At 42.6% G+C, this 20560-nt stretch overlaps 1 protein-coding gene across 1 annotated transcript; it reads right to left on the bottom strand.

The window, feature by feature from the left end:
- Positions 1–1935: 1935 nt before the first annotated feature.
- LOC143933550 (sushi, nidogen and EGF-like domain-containing protein 1) lies at positions 1936–20130 on the bottom strand. The gene is made up of 7 exons (XM_077456480.1): positions 20082–20130; positions 11623–11720; positions 9822–9857; positions 9526–9653; positions 8366–8656; positions 4912–5046; positions 1936–2315 (listed from the first exon to the last, which is right to left on the bottom strand). Exons 2-7 carry the CDS (start codon positions 11681–11683, stop codon positions 2127–2129), a joined length of 840 nt encoding a protein of 279 aa, XP_077312606.1. The 5' UTR covers positions 11684–11720; positions 20082–20130; the 3' UTR covers positions 1936–2126.
- Positions 20131–20560: the final 430 nt, after the last annotated feature.

Raw genomic sequence — 20560 nt, 5'->3', positions numbered from 1 at the left:
TTTGGGTACAGGTTGGGGGCGCTGTATTTAGCGCTCCCAAAACGCCTTGCCCCTTGCAATAAATGGGCAGCGCTTCCAAAGTGCCTTAAAAGCGCCGCAAAACGGGAGCTTTTTACAGTTTTTTTCTTTGGGCTAAAAACCGCCCTGTTAGCGGCCAAAAAGGGCAGCAAAAGCGCCAATAAAACATTGCTAAAGCAAAAAAAGAGCTTCAGTGCTAACGGCCAGTGCTGCCAGTGTGAAAGTAGCCTAAAGTTTTCAATATTTTAGTGGCTAAAACATAAATTTTTTGTTTATTCGTTTTTATAAATTTTATATTGTTGATCTTTTTCTTTTTAAATGTAACTTACTAGAAATACAAACTGAATAGCAGGAGCTATGAGGAAACTATGAGACATTTTTTTTTTTATGTTAAAGTGTTTGTGAATTGGTATTTACAATGTATCTCTTTGAAAAAGAAAAAAAAAAAGATGTTGAAGAATATGCAGACATTTTCAAATTTGTTGTGTCGTGTATATGATGAGAGCATTTTTTTCCTGTTTCTGAACTGTTGTGGAAAGGTTTCATTTTTACATTTACTAAGGAATTACTCATCTGAGCAGGTTTGACGCAAATTGACAAAAGATGCAATGAAACGGTCAATGTATGGCGAAAACGGTGCCAGACTGTAAGAATTCATAACAATTTAATTTCTGAGACTGAGACTTGAACACGATAAAGACAAAACAAAAAACTTTTAAGTATTGAAATTGATAAGAAATTAGGTTTTTAGGTACGAGCCACTATTATGCCACGTACACACCACCGGACTTTCCGGCAGACTAGTTCCGAGGGTCTTCCCGACCTGGACCTTCTTCCAATGGACTTTCCGAATGAACGGACTTGGCCACACACAATCACACCAAAGTCTGACAGATTCGAACGTGATGATGTCCGACTGGACTAGAATAAGGAAGTTCATAGCCAGTGGCCAATAGCTGCCCCAACGTCGGTTTTCGTCCGTCGGACTAGCATACAGATGAGTGAATTTCTCCATAGGAACTGGGTCCGACGGAGTTCCGGCTGAAAATTTTGAAACATGTTCTATTTCTAAAGTCTGTCAGATTTTTGGACAGCAAAGGTCAGCAAAGGTCCGATGGAGCCCACACACGATCAAATTGGATACGTTCCATCGGACCTTTGCTATCGAAAAGTCCGGTTGCGTGTACACGGCATTAGAAGTAAGGTAGTGATGTTAAATGGGCTTAATAGGCCACAGTAGAAGTAATTAAAAGAAGAATGTTAAATATTAGTCAGGGGACAGATAATGAATACTTAAAAAGTACATACTATGAAAAGTAGAGAAGTAGATATCAAAGGAAAAAGAGGTTAAAAAAATGTACAATGCCATAGACCCTCAGATGCTCATATTCAGGAACTAACTGTAAACCTCTCTTAGTTTGCTCCTCCTAGTTATATTCAAAAAGTTCCAGAATTCTTGATGTAAGTAACATAAAGATCATATCATATCCAATCTAAAATACGCACGCTTATGACGCAAAAGGTTTCTCCCTTTTGTTCCTCGGGGGCGGAGCTTAAACAATCATTCAGGTTAGGAAAACAAAGTATGTTGTGTATGTTGTGTAAATGTTGTGTTGGGTGTTTCTTTTTGGTAAATGATTTACATTTATCTTAATGTGTGTGAGCACTACTGGTTTGTATTTAACTCAATCTTTATGTTGAAACAAAGAAACAAGCAAACAAAGAAACAAGGAAAACTGAAGAATAAACATGTAAATCAGTATTTAAAATATTTTTAGCAACACTCTAGTTCCACATACACATCATATTTTATAGGCAAAGGATATATACTGTATATATATATATATATATAGATAGATATATAGATAGATATATAGATAGATATATATATTTATTCTTTATAGAAGGATAACATTGTATTAGGTTAATAAAACACCAGCCAAAAGAATATGTCTGTTATTTCTAATGCAGAATTGTTTTACAGAATAATTTTTTATGGATTTGTGTGGCAACGAGACATAAAATAAAATAACACATAAAGGAAAAAAATATATAATATATTAAGCCAAAGCATAACATAGCTGATGACATTACTGAATAATTGACACTTACAGTAATTTTGTCAATTTTGTTTTACCTATAATCCCGCCGGGATCCTCAGGATACAGTTTGTCCAGCTTGAAGACCCATCGGCCGGGGACATTGACATTACTTGTAGATGATATGTTGATGATCTCACTAGTCAGGGAACTGGCTATTTGATAGTATCCGACTTTATAGCCACTGTTGACCCCAGCCTGCAAGATATACATTGATACAGAATCTATTGTATTTTAAAAAAATATATATTTTTCCAGAATTTATCCCCCCCCCCCCCAAAAAAAGGAATAAAAAACAGAATATACATAGATAGTATATCTATAGAAGTGAAGTGTCATTAAGACCTTTAAAGGGTAACCTAAAATGTACCAATGTTTACCCCTGTTTAGGACAGAGTCAGGCCATTTTAGGCAAGGCTATTAAATGAATTTAAGCGAAATACAACTTAGCAGGAAGCGGAGTCTGAAAATATGACTGCTACCACATACATATATAAATACAAACTATGCAGGGAAACTATTTTTTATAAACATTATTACATACTATATACAGTAGTATAAGTAAATTTAGCCCACTGTGGCACTGTATATTTAAAAAAGTAAAACATATATACTTTTGTTCAAAAATTTTTTAAAAACAATCTTTTTCTAAATAAATGATCACACATCCCCCCTGCAAACATGGCTTCAAGTGGGGCACTCTATACAGAAGCCTCCAAAAACAGTAACATTTCCTACTATGTGATTGTCTCACAACTTTCCCCAGAAATTGTTCTCTTATTACAAAACGTTTTGGGATATTGGCATGCTGATAGTTATTTGTTGTAATGTCATATGTAGTGTGCAGTCCTGGAGCCCGCCCACCAAAAACTGAAAAGATGGCGTTACCAATCTTTATCATAATATAATATTTTATTCTACAAGAAAATCCAACACATTTCAGTGCTCAACAACCCCCCACCCCCCCTTCATCAGGGCTTGTCATTGTCAATAAATAACTGATAGGTGATACCATCCTGGATTGTAAGTCGGAACCCAAGTAGGTCATTACAGATCATGCAGGTGCTTGAATAAGCCTAAGGTTTGGAGTAAGGCCTGGCCAACTGTTTCATAATGTTCCTTTAACACCCTAAAATCCACATACAAAGTGTGATGGTCCTGGGTTCCTGCTCGGTGCTCGATTAGCCAATATACATCCTGGGTGCAGTGATGGGGGGGGGGTGGTTCTGCCCTTTTTTTAAACTATATTAAATCTAAAAAAGTGAGGGGACTTTTTGAAGACCCCCCTCGTCGTTGTTTCAGAAATTTTGGTCAATGAGGAAAAGTATTGCACATCTGGTGGTCTTGCCCATGACTGTCTGGTTTCTGGTCCAGGGTCTTTGGCCTGCTACACACCTTATTTAATTTGACAATTCATAAAGATGCCAAACTGGCCCTTTTACCCTTCCCTATTCTGGGACTCTTTGCATATCAACAGAAATAAGCATCATACTTTCTGGTCCAAGGTCTTTGGCCTGCTACACACCGTATTTCATTTGAAGATTCATAAAGATTCCAAACTGGCCCTTTTACCCTTCCCTATTCCGGGCTTCTTTGCACAGCAACAGAAATAAGCATCATACTCATTTCTGTCTGCTAAACCCACCATTGCTCAGAAGAAACCACCAGCCCCGTTCCAGGGAGTAAAAGACCACTTGACCACCTTAATGGTAAATGAAAAAATGTCCAGTATAGTACAGGACTTAAAGTTTGGAACCTTGGATTAAATAGTCCATACCTTCTGTACATCTAACTAGTTTAGGCCATTTATGATGCAATGGCTGTGGTGGCCCCGAGTCGGCGGGGGATTCCCCCCCCCCCCCACATTCCCTCCTTTCCCCATAGCCTTCTTTTTGTCTTCTTCTCTTCTTTTTGCCTTTTTCTTCTCTCTTGGGCATTGCCTATGCCAGAATTCTTGGCTCTGGAGGACCTATTGGCTTTGGACCACTATACCATTGGTCCAAGATCCTGAACAAGTTAAATGTATACTGTATGATTGATTATATGCTTATTGTTATTGTTCTGTCTACTTTACATTCTGTGTAATTGTATTGTCTCCCTGCCTAGGCCCACTTCAGCCTGTTATCGATTGGAAACGCAATAAAATCTATTGCACAGAAAAAAAGATAGCCTTAAGCCCCATACACACTATCAGATTTCCTGCTGAGTTTTTCCTTCAGATTTACCAAAACCATATAATATGAGGTCAAACCTTAGGAGTTTCAATGTGTATGCAATCAGGCAGGCCCTTGTACTACATGGTTTTGGTAAATCTGAAGGAAAAAATCAGCAGAAAATCTGATTGTGTGTATGGGGCTTAAGGTATCCCTCACCCTATGGTTATTGCTTTACAAGCCCTGATGAAGGGGGAGTGTTGAGCCCTGAAATGCATTGGCTTTTGTTGCTAAAATAAATATTTTATGGACTGTATGAGCTAGTGTGGTGTTCAATCTTTTCAATTTTCTTATTGCAAAACTGGGAATGGATCATATTGCTAAAGAAGGCAGACCTTTCCAGCAACTTGAGTTTGAGAAAGTTATTAAAATGGCCTTTCTTAGTACCAACATAGAAGAATGAGGTAAGAACCAGAAGTTTACTACAATACTTAAAACATGCATAATTGGTAAAGCTGTTTTTGTTTTTTTGGTCTGTTTACCCATAGTGGAGTTTCACAAAAAAAAACAAAAAAAAACGTTGTTTATGCATATAGACTTGCTCAGCCCTCTGAAAGATGATCATTGCTCTGCATTCTCACCAGGGCTGGGGTTCCTCCAGTTCCTTTACTGTCGCCTCCACTGGACGTCCCTGTCGTCCAATGAATACTGGCATAGTTGAACATCGCAAAAGTGAGGCTTGCATTTGTGATGAGAACAGCCTGAAATGTGTTAACCTGTGAATTTAGAAAAAAAAAAAAAAAAAAGAGTCTTTCAATTAAAAATTGGCAAACTGCCAAAGCTGTTGCCATTTTGGCAAAATGCATTGAAAACCAAGGGGAAGATAAAACGTATGCTGGACAAGGGTATTGTAAGGAGGAAATTGGCTTTAAATCACCCATGAGGGTTAGAGAAGAACCACTATAGTTATGTAAAAATAGCCATACCTGGAACTCAGCTTTCAGCTGAACTCGCGCGATTTCATATTTCCGCATGACAGTCCCGATTTCGGGGCCGATTTCAGAGACATCTGTGCGGGTTTCTGCACAGATGTCAATGGAAGTCACACCCTGAAATCGCCAAAGGTAGTACAGAAACTACATTTGGAAATCGTTGCGGCACTGCAAATGCGGCATTTCACCGATTAGGTAGGGGCCATTGATGCCAATTGCTGCCGATTGGGCATGAGATTTGCACTATTTGTGAACCAGGGCTTAAGCCTATTTTGCCCAGAAGTGCTACATGATGAAATCATGTTTGAAAAATGTCGTCATCTTTTGGAAAAATGTCAGTGAACAAAGTAATATTAAAATACAAGTTTGGCAACATTGTTAACTCAACGTTACTCCTTGGTTTGGCAAGTCTTTGGCTTCAATAAACCTTGAATAAGCTTCGATAAACTTAGCCCTTGTACACACGGTCGGAGAATCCGTCGGAATGTGTCCTATCGGACCGTGTCGTCGGATAATCCGACTGTGTGTGGTATGCATCGGACTGATTCCGTGCGAATATCCGTCCAACTCAATTTTCCAACATGTTGGAAATATTTCCCGACCAACTGGGCCGATCGGACATACTCCGATCATGTGTAGATAATTTTGATCGGACCAAGTGCCACGCATGCTCAGATCAAATTCCTACATCAAAGCTATTGGCTACTAGCCTGAATGTAGTCCTGTCGTAACGAAATTACGTCATCACGTTCTGAAAGATCGGATTTTTCGACAACTTTGTCCGACCGTGTGTATGCAACAGTTTCGGACAAGATCCGACGGATAAAATCCGACAGGCACAATCCAACGGATTTGGTTGTGGAAATCTCCGACCGTGTGTACAGGGGCTTAGAGTGTTTGGGGAATTTACGTCCCCCCCCTCTTCCTTCTGCCCTCCCCCCTTTTCCCTTGTGCTGCCATTTTTGATCCCCTTGCATAGATTTATCTTTTTATAGATATTTTTTAACTTTGGATTGCTCCTGATGAGTGGATGAACTCCACGAAACACGTAGAGCCGTTATATGCTACCATTTGCAAGCATGTGTTTGAGATTCTCCTGGATTATGCATTTTATCTACAATGTTTTATTCTTCAATCAATTTAAGATCATTTATGTTATCTTTAAACTATATTCCTCATACCAATATGTCTATTATTATTGTAGACCGGGCCATTGACGCCAATTGCACACCGATTGGGCATGAGATTTGCACTATTCGTGAACCAGGGCTTAAGCCTATTTTGCCCAGAAGTGCTACATGATGAAATCATGTTTGAAAAATGTCATCATCTTTTGGAAAAATGTCAGCGAACATGAAAGTAATATTAAAACACAAGTTTGGCAACATTGTTAACTCAACGTTACTCCTTGGTTTGGCAAGTCTTTGGCTTCAATAAACCTTGAATAAGCTTCGATAAACCTAGAGTGTTTGGGGAATTTATATCCCCCCCCTCTTCCTTCTGACCCCCCTCCCCTTTTCCCTTGTGCTGCCATTTTTGATCCCCTTGCATAGATTTATCTTTTTATAGATATTTTTAATTATATATATATATATATATATATGAAATATAAGATATCAAATTGATACTTTTGTTACCAATGTCATATTAATCATCCTAAATTTTGTATATGAATGAGGAATCGTCAAACATGTCCTTGCATACCTGCCTTGCCGTTATGCTTCACATGATGTCCCACTATGCTCTCCTTTTTAATACATTGCTAGGGATGGAGGCAGATGAATCTACCCATTCATTGCCTCACTCAAAGTCCCAAACTCTTTTTTTCAATAAACCTACCATGACAAATAATTTTGGTGCATCTTAATTAAATTTTTTTTTGCTTTGGATAGACTTGAGAAGAATAAAAACTTAGGCCAAAGGGTCCCTAACTCTTCTTAAAGTGATTCTAAAGTCTCATTTTTTTTTGTTTAAAAATAACAACCATGTTATACTTACCTGCTCTGTGCAGACCAGAGCCTCCTCTTCTTGGGTCCCTTGCCGGTGCTCCTGGCCCCTCCCTCCTGCCGAGTGCCCCCACAGCAAGCATTTTTCTATGGGGACACCCCAGCCAAGCCGCTGCTCTGTGTGCTCATTCAGACACGAAGCTGCGGCTCGGCCCCGCACCTTCTCTCTCCTCATTGGCTCACTGACATTGATTGACAACAATGAGGAGGCAGGGTCCTGGACAGCCGAGACTCTCGTGCAAGATCACTGGATCGAGGTGGGGCTCATGCAGGGGCGGACTGACCATTCGGGCACTGCCCGAGGGCCCCATGCTACTAAGGGGTCCCATCAGGGTTGCCAGCCTTAATAAAACCAGGGACAGTATGTAAAAATCTGTGTTTTTTTTTAAAAAATCCCAAGATTATAGCTGCCCTGCCTCTTCAGTACCTTTGTGTGTATATGTATTCTGTGTGTGTGTGTGTATACTGTGTGTGTATATTGTGTGTCTGTGTGTGTATATTGTATGTGCGTGTGTATACTGTGTGGCCCCATAATCTATTCCCTGGGGGCCCCATAATCTCTTATTGCCCAGGGCCCCATAATCTCCTATTGCCCAGGGGCCCCATAATCTTCTCCTATTGCCCGGGGCCCCATAATCTCCTATTGCCCAAGGGCCCCATAATCTTCTCCTATTGCCCGGGGCCCCATAATCTCCTATTGCCCAGGGGCCCCATAATCTTCTCCTATTGCCCGGGGCCCCATAATCTCCTATTGCCCAGGGCCCCATAATCTTCTCCTATTGCCTCATAGGCCCCATAATCTCCTATTGCCCGGGGGCCCCATGAGTTGTGAGTCCGCCCCTGGGCTCAGGTATGTATTAGGAGGGCTGCTGCACACAGAAGGTTTTTTTATCTTAATGCATTAAGATAAAAAAAACCTTCTAACTTTAGAACCACTTTAATATACTTTACTGGATGAAACAAACAATGGAACAATTCACGTTCTTTGCTCCACTTAGTAGGGTGAATATCTACAGTCCAATGGAAATTTGCTTTTCTTTCACATGGTGGAATGCTGCACTCATTGAATAATTCAGCATACTTTAAAATAGATATACCGTGCTAGATGAGGCTGTAGATCCAAAATATGCCACGTTACTCCATGTGGCCACAAATGCCCACGTTGCTGAAAACGTGGGAAGACTGAAGTAAGAACAGATATCACTCGTTGCGCGGCTTAGGAGGTCGGTGTCATTGCTCTGTCGATAATATATGTCGCCGGCTACGGCATTGTTCACATCTGCCCAGAACGGAGCCACAAAAGGGTTGCTGCCATTAAGCTCTGGGAGTTTTTTGGGTGTGTACGCTGCGATGGATGCATTAAACGATAGTAAACCATTGTTATTGACCTAAAAACAAATGAAATACCTTCATGAAATAACATGGTAAAATAAGAATTCATTCCGTAAAATCAACTGGTTAAAATGTAAAAAGCGTTCTAAAACTGCTGCTAGAGTATAGCGAAAGCAAAAGCAAAAAAATAATCTCCTATTGCCAGAGGGCCCTATAATCTTCTCCTATTGCCCAGGGGCCCCATAATCTCCTATTGCCCGGGGGCCCCATGAGTTGTCAGTCCGCCCCTGGCAGTGACCCTATTTGAGGTGCCCAGCGTAGCCCAGAAGAACCCACCCCAGGGTGGGTCTTCTATGTGAAACACACTTTGGCACCCATCAAAGAGGGGAACATGAAGGAAATGCCACCCGCCTACCCTACATGGTGGTTCAAAAGGAGAATGTAATATATTAAGTGGAATTAAATTAAATGAGCCTTAAAGAGGAAGTAAACCCTGATGGGTTTACTTCCTCTTTCATTCCCTGCAAAGGCAAAGCATAATGGACTACTATGCATCGCATCGCATCACATCGCATAGTAGCCCATTATGTGTCACTTACCTGACACAGGAGCCAGCAATGTCACCGCTGTCCCCTGTAGTCCGGTGCCTGTCTTCGGGCAAATATCTCCTAAACCGTATAGGTTTAGGAGATATTTCTTGGACCTACAGGTAAGCCTTAATCTAGGCTTACCTGTAGATCAAAGTGGTTTGTAAGGGTTTACAACCACTTTAAGTAAAATATAGAATGAAATGGTTTTTCAATACCTCTGTGCAATCCTATCAAAGTGATGGTGGACTCTTTGAAGAATAGATAGGCTGAGGAAATTACAGGGAAGAGACCAAGCCAAAGAAATGTACATATAACATTGAACAGGGAGCACTCACATAGATAATGGTAGATGCATTTCCAAAGAGAGTAAGCTTGGTAGAAAGTGTTATTGGGCCATTTACTCCATCATCCGATTTTGGGGCAGTGGTATCATTTGACAAACTCCCATATGGGTAAAAAAGACCTGCAGATCAGAGAGATAACAAATGTCATTTGCATAAATGTAACTACCAAATAAAAATAATATTTTTTTGCACAAATTCTTTGATATAGAAAGATGTTCATCTTCTTTACGTAATCTTGAAACGCTTCTCCAAAAAAAAGGTACCATATGCAGATTTATGGTTCTTACTTGAAGATGTTGAAGTTGTGCGTTTGGTAAAGTCATCTATTAAAAAAAAAAAGAAAAAAATTTAAACAAATGATATTAAAAATAAATACAAACAATGTGTATGACAGCCTTTCTCAACCTTTTCAACACAGAGGAACCCTTGAAATAGTTCTCCGGTCTCAAGGAACCCCTGCGAAAAATTTGAAATCTACAACTCATGATACATTAGTGTGATGGTCAGTGGGAAGAATGGTCCTTACACTTGTGGTCTTTGGGAAGAATTACCTCCTTACAGATAGCTAAAAAGATCAATGGTGTCCGTGGGAACTTATCCAAGAGGAAGAAATGGCCCAATTTTTTTAAAAAGCCTATGGCGTGCAAAACACACCCAAAAAACCTCCACCCGGTGCCAAAAAAAGTGCACACACATCAAGAGTGAAACACAAAAACGTGCCACGGGTGTCTGCTATCCTCCACAAGGAAGGACCTTACCCTGATCCCCCCCGGGGCGTTAGGCTCCAGACGGGGACTGAGGTACCAATACATGGCCCATCCAGCCGAAGCCAGACGACCGCCTTTCTCCGGAAGGTCTGCCGAAACAGACCCACCCAGGTACTAGGGTACTAGGGTAGGGGCTCCCCCAAAGGGAGACCCCCCAAAGGAAGGGCGAACCAAGCCAGAAGGCCTATGTCCACCCTCCCACACTTGCCACCAGAACAGGAGGTAAGAAGAATCAGTTATTTGGTGATACTCTTTCTATTAACAACTGTTAACAACTGCCTAATGCCACGTACACACGATCGAACTTTCCAGTGGACTTGGTCCGGCGGACCAGAGTCCGTCGGACAATTCGATTGTGTGTGGGCTCCAGCGGGCTTTTTCTTCCCCAAAAAAATGGCGGTCCCAGAAATAAGACTGGCTTCAAATTTTGTCCGCCGGACTCGGCTTTTAGCGGACAATCCGTTTGTCTATGTGCTAGTCCTACGGACTAAGCCCCTGTACACACGGTCGGACATTCTGCCAACCAAATCCGTCGGATTTTGTCCGTTGGATTTTGCCCGTCGGATCTTGTCCGAAACTGTTGCATACACACGGTCGGACTAAGTTGTCGAAAAATCCGATCATTCAGAACGTGATGACGTAATTTCGTTACGATGGGACTAGTAGCCAATAGCTTTGATGTAGGAATTTGATCTGAGCATGCGTGGCACTTGGTCCGATCAAAATTCTCTACACATGATCGGAGTATGTCCGATCGAACCAGTTGGTCGGAAAATATTTCCAACATGTTGGAAAATTGGGTCCGACGGAGATTCGGACGGAATCAGTCCGATGCATACCACACACAGTTGGATTATCCGACGACGCGGTCCGATAAGACGCATTCTGACTGATTCTCCAACCGTGTGTACAAGGCTTTAAAACCGACGCTAGGGAAGCCATTGGCTACTGACTATGAAATTCCTTATTCTACGTCATCACGTTCGAATCTGGCTGACTTTTGGAGTGATCGTGTGCGGCCAAGTCAGTTCGTTTGAAAGTCCGCCGGACCTCAGCTGCAAAGTCCATCGGATTGTCCGCCGGAAAGTCCGATCGTGTGTACGCGGCATAAGAGTAGATTTTACTTTGCCCTGGAGAGATTGCACTTTCTGTTGAAAAGGTGGCAAACTGTTCAAATGGGGGCACCGAGCAAAAAAAAACTAAACTAAAAGAAGAACAAAAAACAAAATCAACAACAAGTTGAGTAATAATGGAGTAATAAGAGAGATCATTCCAGAAAAGAGACGTCATGAGAGGTATTGCAGGATACATTTGGACTTACCTAGCGCAAGCAGAAGGATAATAGTGTAGAAGCCCTTAGAAAAAATGTTGGGTTCTCCCATTGCCAATAATTGGGCGCGCACCCCAGATGTTCCTCACCTGGTCAAAAGACAGCCACGTCAGGATATAGCACAAGGACAAGATCTTTTGCACAGCCCTTTCCGTGAAGCAAAAATAATCCTACTAAACTTTCTGTAACTTTTTAGACAAAAATAAATAAATAAATATCAGCTGACATTTAAAATCCAACTTGGGGCATTTTCTTTTTGAATTGTGCCCCAGGACATATCTGAAGACAGGGCCCTCTGATCCCACTTGTATTGATTTGTATTGTACCTGTGCCATCTCCCTCTATTTTGTAAATCACTTTGTATGCTGTTGGTGCTATACAGGGCCTTAAAAAAGTATTCATACCCCTTGAACTTTTCCACATTTGGTCGTGTTACAACCAAAAATGTAAATGTATTTTATTGGGATTTTATGTGATAGACCAACACAAAGTGGCACATAATTGTGAAGTGGAAGGAAAATGATAAATGTTTTTTATTTTTTTTACATATAAATATGTGAAAAGTGTGGGGGGTACATTTGTATAGCGCCCCCCGGATTCAATACTTTGTAGAACCCCCTTTCTCTGCAGTTACAGCTGCAAGTCTTTTTGGGGATGTCTCTACCAGCTTTGCACATCTAGAGAGGGACATTTCTGCCCATTCTTCTGTATATAAATATCTCAAGCTCTGTCCGATTGGATGGAGAGCGTCTGTGAACATCAATTTTCAAGTCTTGCCACAGATTCTCAATTGGATTTAGGTCTGGACTGTGACTGGGCCGTTCTAACACATGAATATGCTTTGATCTAAACCATTCCATTGTAGCTCTGGCTGGATGTTTCGGGTCGTTGTCCTGCTGGAAGGTGAACCTCCGCCCCGGTCTCAAGTCTTTTGCAGACTCTAACAGGTGTTCTTCTAAGATTGTCCTGTATTTGGCTCCATCCATCTTCCCATCAACTCTGACCAGCTTCCCTTTCCCTGCTGAAGAAAAGCATCCCCACAACATGATGTGTTCAGGGTGATGTGCAGTGTTAGTTTTCTGCCACACATAGAGTTTTGCTTTTCAAAAGTTCAATTTTGGTCTCATCTGACCAGAGCACCTTCTTCCACATGTTTGCTGTGTCCTCCACATGGCTTCTCGCAACTTACAAAACAAAACGAGACTTCTTATGGCTTTCTTTCATCTATGGCTTTCTTCTTGCCACTCACATTGCCACTTGCCAGATTTGTGGAGTGCACAACTAATGCTGCATACACACGACCGGACTTTTCAACGGACTTGGTCCGGCGGACTGGAATGTGTGTGGGCTCCAGCAGACTTTTTCTTCCCAAAAGTCCAACGGACCTAGAAATAAAACTTGCTTCAAATCTTCCCGACGGACTCGAGTCCGGTCGAAAAATCCTGTCATCTGTGTGCTAGTCCGACGGACTAAAACCGTCGTTAGGGCAGCTATTGGGTACTAGCTATGAACCTCCTTATTCTACGTCATCTCGTTCGAATCCATCGGACTTTTGGAGTGATCGTGTGTGGCCAAGTCCGTTCGTTTGAAAGTCCGGCGGAGCTCATCTGCAAGGTCCATCGGATTGTCTGCCGTACCAAGTCCGCCAAAAATTCCGGTCGTGTGTAAGCACCATAATAGTTGTCCTGTGGACAGATTCTCCCCCGAGCTGTGGATCTCTGCAGCCCCTCCAGAGTTACCATGGACCTCTTGGTTGCTTCTCTGATGGATGCTCTCCTTGCCTGGCCGGTCAGTTTAGGTGGACGGCCATGTCTTGGTAGGTTTGCAGTTCTTTCCATTTTCGGATGATGGATAGAACAGAGCTCTGTGAGATGTTCAAAGCTTTGGGATATTTTCTTATAACCTAACCCTGCTTTACACTTCTTCACAACTTTCTCCCTGAGCTGTCTGGTGTGTTCCTTGGTTTTCATGAATGAATGAATGAATGAAATACTTGTATAGCGCACAATGCGAACTGAATCACCTCTAGGCGCTGTTTGTTCACTAAGATTCTCTAACAAGCCTCTGGGGGCTTCACAGAACAGCTGTATTTATACTGAGATTAAATTACACACAGGTGGACTCTATTTACTAATTAGGTGACTTCTGAAGGCAATTGGCTCCATTAGATTTTAGTTAGGGGTATCAGAGTAAAAGGGGGCTGAATACAAATGCACGCCACACTTTTCAGATATTTATTTGTAAACATTTTTGAAAAACATTTATCATTTTCCTTCCACTTCACAATTATGAGCCACTTTGTGTTGGTCTATCACATAAAATCCCAAGAAAAGACTTTTACGTTTTTTTGGTTGTAACTTGAGAAAATGAATAAAATGTCAAGAGGTATGAACACTTTTTCAAGGCATGGTATGTGTGTGTATAGTAATAGTGACGCTGCACAAAGCACAACTTGTGGAAGGCATTTATTTAAAATGTCATTATTGTCATCATTGAATTAAGAAGACATAACAAAATTCTATGTATAGCATGTTATTTTTGCTCTGCATTCTTTTTTCCTGTCTGCGTTCTTGACTCTCAGCATTCCCAGTCTGTACAGTCATCTGGGGGCAATAGGGGCATTGACAGATTGTGTGCGTTGTTCTGCATCAGAACCTTCTGTACACAGTGGTGACCCGGGCAAATAGGCAAAAGTGCCGGTTGCCGTCCAGTTCCAGTGATCAGCTCCCTCTTGACAAGAAGAAGTCCCAGCAGACAATGGAGCAGTGTTCCGCTGCACCGTGCAATTAGCCCGTAGGCCTAACATGTCTCCCCTTGCTCTGGGAGAAAAAAAAAAGGGAAAACCAAAATTGTTGAAATAAAGCAAACAGGTATGTATTGCAGAAAAGGTCCCCCAACAGGGACACTAAGAAAAAAGGAAAAAAGTTGATCCATGAACGTTGACACCATCAGCCGGCGCGAATGTCCCAGAATCGGAAAGTTCAGCAGATCTCAAAGTAGAAAAGGGCATAAAGGTAACATACGCCGCAGATGCAAGCACCCTGGCGATAATAGAGCAGCAAGTAGAGATCAGGCGACCTGCCACAGTTCCAGAACACCAGGGGAGAGACGAAAAAAATTTGTTAGCTCACACGTCCCAATGGGTCTCAGGCCGCTCCATCTTGAGGCCCTCTGTGTTCCAACCATGCTATGACCTCTCTGGGTTGTTCAAAGAAGATCGCCCGGTCTCCTGCCTCCACCCTGAGGCGTGCTGGGAATAGCATAGAGTATTTCACTTGCTGTGCACGCAGTAATCGTTTGGCCTCCATGAAACTCTGTCGGCGTTTCTGGACGTCCGCGGAAAAATCAGGGAAGATTGCAACTTTAATATTGCCCACAGGAATATTACCCTTTTCCCGAGCCATGCGGAGGGCCGCGTCTCTGTCCTTATAGTTCAGGAGTTTTGCAATAAAGGTGCGTGGAGGTGCACCCTGAGGTGGAGGCCTGGCAGGCATACGATGCGCGCGTTCAACCGCCAGCATGGGGGAAAAAGACTCTCGGCCATAGGTACTTATCAGCAATTGTTCCAGAAAAGTTGTGGGGTCCTTACCTTCAGCCCCCTCCGGGAGACCAATCAATCGGATGTTGCATCTGCGTATACGATTTTCCATTTCGTCCTGTTTAGCAATCATGAGATCTATTTGCTTCTGCATGTGGTCAGCATCACTTTGCAGTGGTGGGAGAGCGTCTTCCATATTACTGATACGGGTCTCAGTGTCCCTCACCCGGTCGTGCAGTTTCTGAAAGTCTTGCCTCAATAAAGAGATGTCCGTTTGCACTTCCTCAATTTGGGATGTAAGGGACGTGCGGCACAATGTAATGGCTTCAAGAAGCCTGTCCGTGTCTCCCGCCACACGCGGCCCTCCCGGCTCCTCCGCGCCGCCATTTTCCTCCCCCTCCTCACTCACATGTCGGCGGTATTGTGACAATCGCGCCGCCGCCGATTGTCGGGATTTCGAGGGAGACATACGTGCCGGAATAGAGGGACGCCTGCCAGACGTGGTTAGGTGAGTATCGGTGCTGTGGTGTCACAGGATCAGCGTGGGAGACAGGATTCCTCGGCGGAGCTCCGGAGACACGCGTCCTACTCCATGCAAGGTCAGGCCACGCCCCCCGCATCGGAACCTTCTAAATACACAGGGACAACATACTCGTGGAAGAAAAATAGATCAAAGGGACCAAAGGCTTTCAAAGCACAGTTTTGGTGCCATGATGGATTCAGATTGCTCTAGTAAAGGACAACCAGTGATAGAGGAGAGAGCTGATTGACAGAGAGATGAGCTAATTACTACTGTATGCTGCATCTCCTTCACTGTCCAATCATGGGTTGGGGAAAGGTCCACGATGGTCTGGGCTCAGAGGCTGATTGCAATCAAACCAGAAAACTGACATTTTATAGTGGAAAAAAAAGTACTGCATGAGGCAGCTCCAGATTGGAGGTGAGCACTGGAAGGAGAGAGCCTGAGACCAGTACAATGGGGATTTCTACAGGTTCTGATCTGGAATGAAGAGCAGGTGCACGGCTCCAGCGGCTTGCGGCGTGCAGGTGCTAACACAGGAAGAACTTGGCCAGGTAGCAGAGTGGCGGGAGAGCATCAGGACATCTCCTAGGCCAGTGATGGCGAACCTTGGCTCATGCACTCTGCAGTGTAGTTGAGCACCATGGGAAATGTAGTTCCAAAACATCCGGGGTGCCAAGGTTCACCATCACTGTCCTAGGCAATTCTCTCCTGCCAGAACCAAACCTCCCCGCTGTACTAATCAGCCCCTCAGGCTCTCTCCTTCCAGTTCTTGCAGACATCTGTTGGCTGACATCAAGGAGCCAGCCCAGGCTGGGAAAAGATTGAGAGCATATGGTCGGGATCCACCCAGATGCCTCGACCAGCACTCGGCTCAGCCTCTTCAACGACCTGCTGGGAGCCTGAGCCAGCAGCGTCTGCCCCTCCACAGAGAGCCGGTGACTGACAGTCACTAGCTCTCTACTCACAGAGCACTGAGAACTGAGCGATCGGCAGTGTTTGATCGCTCAGTTCTCAGTCTTAGAGCTGGCGGGGGACAGATGCAATATTGGACCGATGCTACATCCACCTAGGTAACTATAATTAAAAAAAGAAAAAAAAAAGAACCCAAAACAGTTTTCAACATTTTCCTCTGAATTAAGAGAAATTATGAGAAATCTCTCCAACATGGACAGGGGCAGTGACAGCTCGTGCATTAAGGACGCACAGGCGCCGCCCCCTCTCTCCTGCCACCCCTTCTGTGCACTATGGATAGATTCATACATTGCATAAATCTATCCATGGCCGTCGTGGCCACTCCCCATTCAGGAGTCCAGCCCCTTTTTTGAAGCACCTGATTAGAGCCATCGGCGCCAAAAATGGTGACCTGCAAGCGCCATGCTTAGCGCTCTCAGTTCACTCAGCTGTGTTAGGAAAGCAAATGAATATTCGCTTTCATAACACTGAACCGCCTCTCCGCCAGTCAGGTGCTCGGGTCTGTTACCTGTCACCTTATTGGCTGAAACGACAGGAATTGGACGCCTGTCAGGAGGAGAGGATGGGTGTCGGGAGATGAGGGCGGCAGGAGACACTGACTTGAAGGACTCCGCTCGTTGCCATCACCCGCTGCCCCACCAAGACAGGGTAAGTGCCTGGCAGATGGGGACGGGGGGGGGGGGTCACACTGGCGGCATTCGACTGCACAGTGGCAGCATTTAATGGGCACTCTGGCAGAATTTGATGGGTACACTGGCTGCAATGGATTGGCACACTGGCAGCATTTAATGGACACACTGGCAGAATTTGATGGGCACACTGTCAGCATTTGATGGGCACAGTGGCTGTGTTTGATGGCACAGTAGCTGTATTTGATGGCACAGTGGCAGCATTTGATGGGCACAGTGGCTGCGTTTGATGGGCACAGTGGCTGCGTTTGATGGCACAGTGGCAGCATTTGATGGGCACAGTGGCTCGATTGATGGCACAGTGGCAGAATTTGATGGGCACAGTGGCTTGTTTGATGGCACAGTGGCTGCAATTGTTTTTTTTCCGAAATGTTCAGTTTGTTTGCACCCCCACCCAAATATTTTGAGCACCAGCTGCCACTGGACAGGGGAGCAGAAAGGGTAGAGCATTTGACAATATCTTATTTTTTTGCTGCCCATGCATTTCTTTCCCTTTAACAGCTGCTTCCTTTTATATCTTGGATAGCCATCATAAGGGCAGAAAGTGAGGTCAAAATCAGAAATTGTGAGATAAAAAAACAAACAAATCCCGAACAATTCAAACCATTATAAATGTGGACATGATAGGCAAAAATCCATCATCTGTCTGGGTTGTAGAAAATTCCCCAAATCTTTTAAATTGCGGTAAACTTGTAAATTGTAAAACTGTAGTACGTGACAAAACAAGACTTAACAATCGAGGAATCAAAATGTCATTATTTGACATTAAGGTACAAATATTTTTTCACTTTTAAGAAATCTAAAAATCTTTTTTTTTTTTAAACAGTTTTCTTTCCTCTAATAATATTTCATACACCATGTACTTTCTGTGATATTTTTGGTCTTGGTTATCGACCCAGCACACTTGAATTCCTCGACCTTTGCTATATTGTACTATGCTGGAAAAATTAAATAAATAAATATATATATATATATATATATAAAAAAAAACTGTACCGAACAGTCCTGTAACTTTTATGTGTGTTATTTATTTATTTATTTGAATAGGGTTATGAAGAGTTTGAGTATCAATCAACTTTTTTTTTACTGCAATCTGTTGCTGTTTGGGAGATTTCTCCTTACCTGTTTTTTTTTTTTTTTTTTTTTTTTAATTGTTAGACAGAACATGAAATTAAGGAAAATTCCCCCATGGGGACACAGACACCAATAAAAACAACTTTTCCAATAGAATATATAGAATACAGTAAATTATATATATTAATATATAATGTTATAAAGATTTTTTTTTTACAAAATTGTTGCAAAAAAATGGATGTTAGAACAGAAAGCAAGAACAAATCTCTTTAGCTAGTATGCAGATATTTTTTTAGAACCACAGTCTGTGTTGAATGAGTATTTTATTTATGGGCATTTTATTTATGGGCAGCACAAAGCCTTTCTGCCTAGCAGCACTAGGGTCATGGGTTCAAATCCCAACCATGATATCAGAGTCCTGTGTGTTTTCCAAACAGGCTCTTGGTGCAAAAAGCTGTGGCTGGTGTAGGCAAGGCTATAAGATGTCTCTCAATGTCATGTTAAAACTTTAACCACATCTCTCTTAGCCCCTGTACACACTGTCGGAGAATCCGTCGGAATGTGTCCTATCGGACCGTGTTGTCGGATAATCCGACTGTGTGTGGTATGCATCAGATTGATTCCGTCGGACCCAATTTTCCAACTTGTTGGAAATATTTTCCGACCAACTGGTTCGATCGGATATACTCCGATCATGTGTAGAGAATTCCGATCGGACCAAGTGCCACGCATGCTCAGATCAAATTCCTACATCAACGCTATTGGCTACTAGCCTGAATGTAGTCCCATCGTAACGAAATGACGTCATCACGTTCTGAATGATCGGATTTTTTGACAACTTAGTCCGACCGTGTGTATGCAACAGTTTCGGACAAGATCTGACGGACAAAATCCGACGGACAAAATCCGACGGATTTGGTTGGCAGAATGTCCGACCGTGTGTACAGGGGCTTAGGGATAATTGTAGACACGCCCCCACACTCACTCAGGTTGAACTGGATGGACTGGTGTCTTTATTCAACCTTACTATGTAACTATGAACGTAATGATACGTGTTGTAAGAAAAGAATACACAGCCGGGGTATATCGGGGGATCAGAGCTCTAGGGAATGTTGGCTCTGCTCAATGGCATAAAACAAACCCCCCCCCCCCCCAAATCTGCACACCGATAACAGTAACAAACCCAAGAAGGGTACAACCCCTTGCCCATGCTCCCAAATTGGCACACTGATAACAGCAAAAACCCAAGAAGAGTTCAACCTCTTGCCCACGCTCCCAAATCGGCACACTGACAACAGCAACACACCCAAGAAGGGTTTGCCCATGCTCCCAAATCTGCACATTGACAACAGCAACAAACCCAAGAGGGGTGCTATCCCTTGCCCTTGCTATCCAATGTTAAAAAAAAAAAAAGCTTTTAGCCGGAGTTGAGTTTTAAGCAGAAAACACACCACCATGGAGGGATTAACAAGAGCAAACACGTCATTTAAAAATAGGTTGGACGCTTCCCTTTTAACAAATGTCATCAAAAGTCATTATTTCTAAAGTTTCATTCTAATTTCAAGGAAATATTTTTCTCCGAACATTAAAATCAAACTAAAAATAAGCTGTTCTTTTGCAATCCACTTTCTTTTTAGAAAGTTGAGAATCCTACCTGAGCTTCATGTCCTGCACATCCGAAGATAATCACACTATAATCTGTCTCAGCAGCCTCTCTTACATATATATATATATATATATATATGTGTGTGTATCATGCTACTCCTGTTTCTCTTCATTCCGTTTCACTATTCTCATTGGTCCGTTACAAGTAATATGACGAGATACGACACGGTTGGATGACTTCTTCCTTCTTCCGTCTAGGAATGTAAATGTCAAAGAGCTTTAATGTGCTTTTGCACGTTAACTATTTACAGAGGAAGTAAACCCCGTAACTGTTTTACTTTTAAAAAAATATATAAATTCTGTCAATGATTGCTAAGCCACAAACATTTACATTTCTCAAAAACTAAGTTTGCAAATACCTTATTTTGCATTTTTATTATTTAGTGTCTTCCGGGTATTGGCCATGCCATTCATGCTCCTGTATGTTGAATCGTTTGTGGGGGGCATCATTTCTACCCTTACTTCTTT

This window comes from Lithobates pipiens, unplaced genomic scaffold (assembly GCF_037356315.1).
Source record: "Lithobates pipiens isolate NorthernLeopardFrog02 unplaced genomic scaffold, aLitPip1_a1.2 Scaffold_27, whole genome shotgun sequence".
In the NCBI taxonomy this organism is placed as follows: Eukaryota; Metazoa; Chordata; class Amphibia; order Anura; family Ranidae; genus Lithobates; species Lithobates pipiens.
The sequence above is the reverse complement of the archived record's forward strand: the minus strand, read 5'-3'. Positions and strand labels throughout refer to the sequence as shown.

What these genes read in the sequence shown, in the direction of transcription:
- LOC143933550 (XM_077456480.1), bottom strand. Translation starts at nt 11,683, where the DNA reads ATGGGAGAACCCAACATTTTTTCTAAGGGCTTCTACACTATTATCCTT. An exon ending in ATGCATCTACCATTATCTAT is followed by an intron (nt 8,657 to 9,525) that starts GTGAGTGCTCCC and finishes ATTTGTTTTTAG; the next exon opens with GTCAATAACAATGGTTTACT. An exon ending in CTACAGCCTCATCTAGCACG is followed by an intron (nt 5,047 to 8,365) that starts GTATATCTATTT and finishes CTAAATTCACAG; the next exon opens with GTTAACACATTTCAGGCTGT.